Here is a 1,362-nt window from a genome sequence, read left to right on the forward strand (position 1 = left end):
AAAAAAAAAAAAAAAAATCTGTGATGCAGAAACAGAATTAAAGAGTAGGCTCAGAATAAGAATGCTATGAGTAGGAAAATCTAGAATTTTTAACCAAACAGGATAAATAAACCAGTTTTTGAGGGTCATTGGCCTATCTACTCAATGGTTTTGAGACAGAAGTCAGGCACGGTGCTGCACACCATAGTCCCAACCATGTGGGAGGCTGAGGTGGGATCGCTTGAGTCCAGTAATTTGAGACCAGACTGAGTGACACAGCGAGAACCTCTCATTTGAAAAAAAAAAGGAAAAAAGGTTGAGATAGCCTGATGGAAGGACAACCTACCTGATTAAAAGTGGGAGGGGGAGGAGGGCCTGGTGGGGGTGGAGGGGGAGGAGGAATTGGCATCCTTGTCCTGTTCCCAGTTGGCACTTCTCTCTCTCCGTCTTTATTTGCAGCTTTACGTCACTCATATACCTGCAAATAATAACAGAAATTCCTAAGAACAACTTTACCATTAGAGACAACAAGTATCCAGGAGAACTAGAGGACTGGGCATGGCAACTGATAGACACTGAACACTTCATCTCCTAATTCCACTAGTTCCACTGTGATACAGTCTAGGGCTTTGTAAACTTTTTCTGTAAAAGGCTTGATCATAAATACTATATTTTAGGCTTAGTAGGTAACATACAGTTTCTGGTACAGATTTTTATTTGTTTTGACAACCTTTTTTTGCTTAATGAATAAACTACTTTTTAGAGAAATTTTAGTTCATAGCAAATCTGAGTAGAAATTACAGAAAGTTTCCACATGCCCTCATCCACACACATGCATAATATCCCCTCCAAAGTGTTGCATTTATTACAACTGATAAATCTACAGTGATACATCATTATCCCCCAAGTCCATAGTTCACATTAGTTTACTCCTGCTCTTGATGGTATACATTCTATGAGTTTTGACAAACATATAAGAACATGTATCCACTACTGTAGAATCATACAGAGTATTTTTACCGCCTTAAAAATACTGTGCTGGCCTAGTCATCCTTCCTCCCCTCCAACCCTAGGCAACCACTTATCTTTTTACTGTCTCCATAGTTTTCTTTTCCCAGAATGTCATATACAGTAGAACCTCCCTTAGTTGACCACCCCAGGGACTATTACAAACTGATTAACATACAGAGATGGTCAATATAAGGAACTAGGCTTACTCTACTGATATATAAATATGATGCTTGTCCGGTCTATGACAACTGGGTCAACTTAAGGAGGTGGTCAATGTAGGGAGGTGGTAAACCTATGGAGGTTCTACTGTTATAAATCATATACTACATAGTACTTTCAGAGTGGTTTCTTGCACTTAATAATATGCATTTA

General features: G+C 38.9%; 1 protein-coding gene across 1 annotated transcript in view; it reads right to left on the reverse strand.

Moving 5' to 3' along the window:
- WIPF2 (WAS/WASL interacting protein family member 2) overlaps positions 1 to 1,362 on the reverse strand; it is a 59,354-nt gene that overhangs the window by 23,971 nt on the left and 34,021 nt on the right. Inside the window, exon 2 of the mRNA XM_012803203.2 lies at positions 326 to 457. Coding sequence (XP_012658657.1) covers positions 326 to 388 — 63 coding nt within the window. The 5' untranslated portion in view covers positions 389 to 457. The remainder of the gene's footprint in view (positions 1 to 325; positions 458 to 1,362) is intronic.

This window comes from Otolemur garnettii, unplaced genomic scaffold, assembly GCF_000181295.1.
Source record: "Otolemur garnettii isolate 467f Iridium unplaced genomic scaffold, OtoGar3 scaffold00018, whole genome shotgun sequence".
In the NCBI taxonomy this organism is placed as follows: domain Eukaryota; kingdom Metazoa; phylum Chordata; class Mammalia; order Primates; family Galagidae; genus Otolemur; species Otolemur garnettii.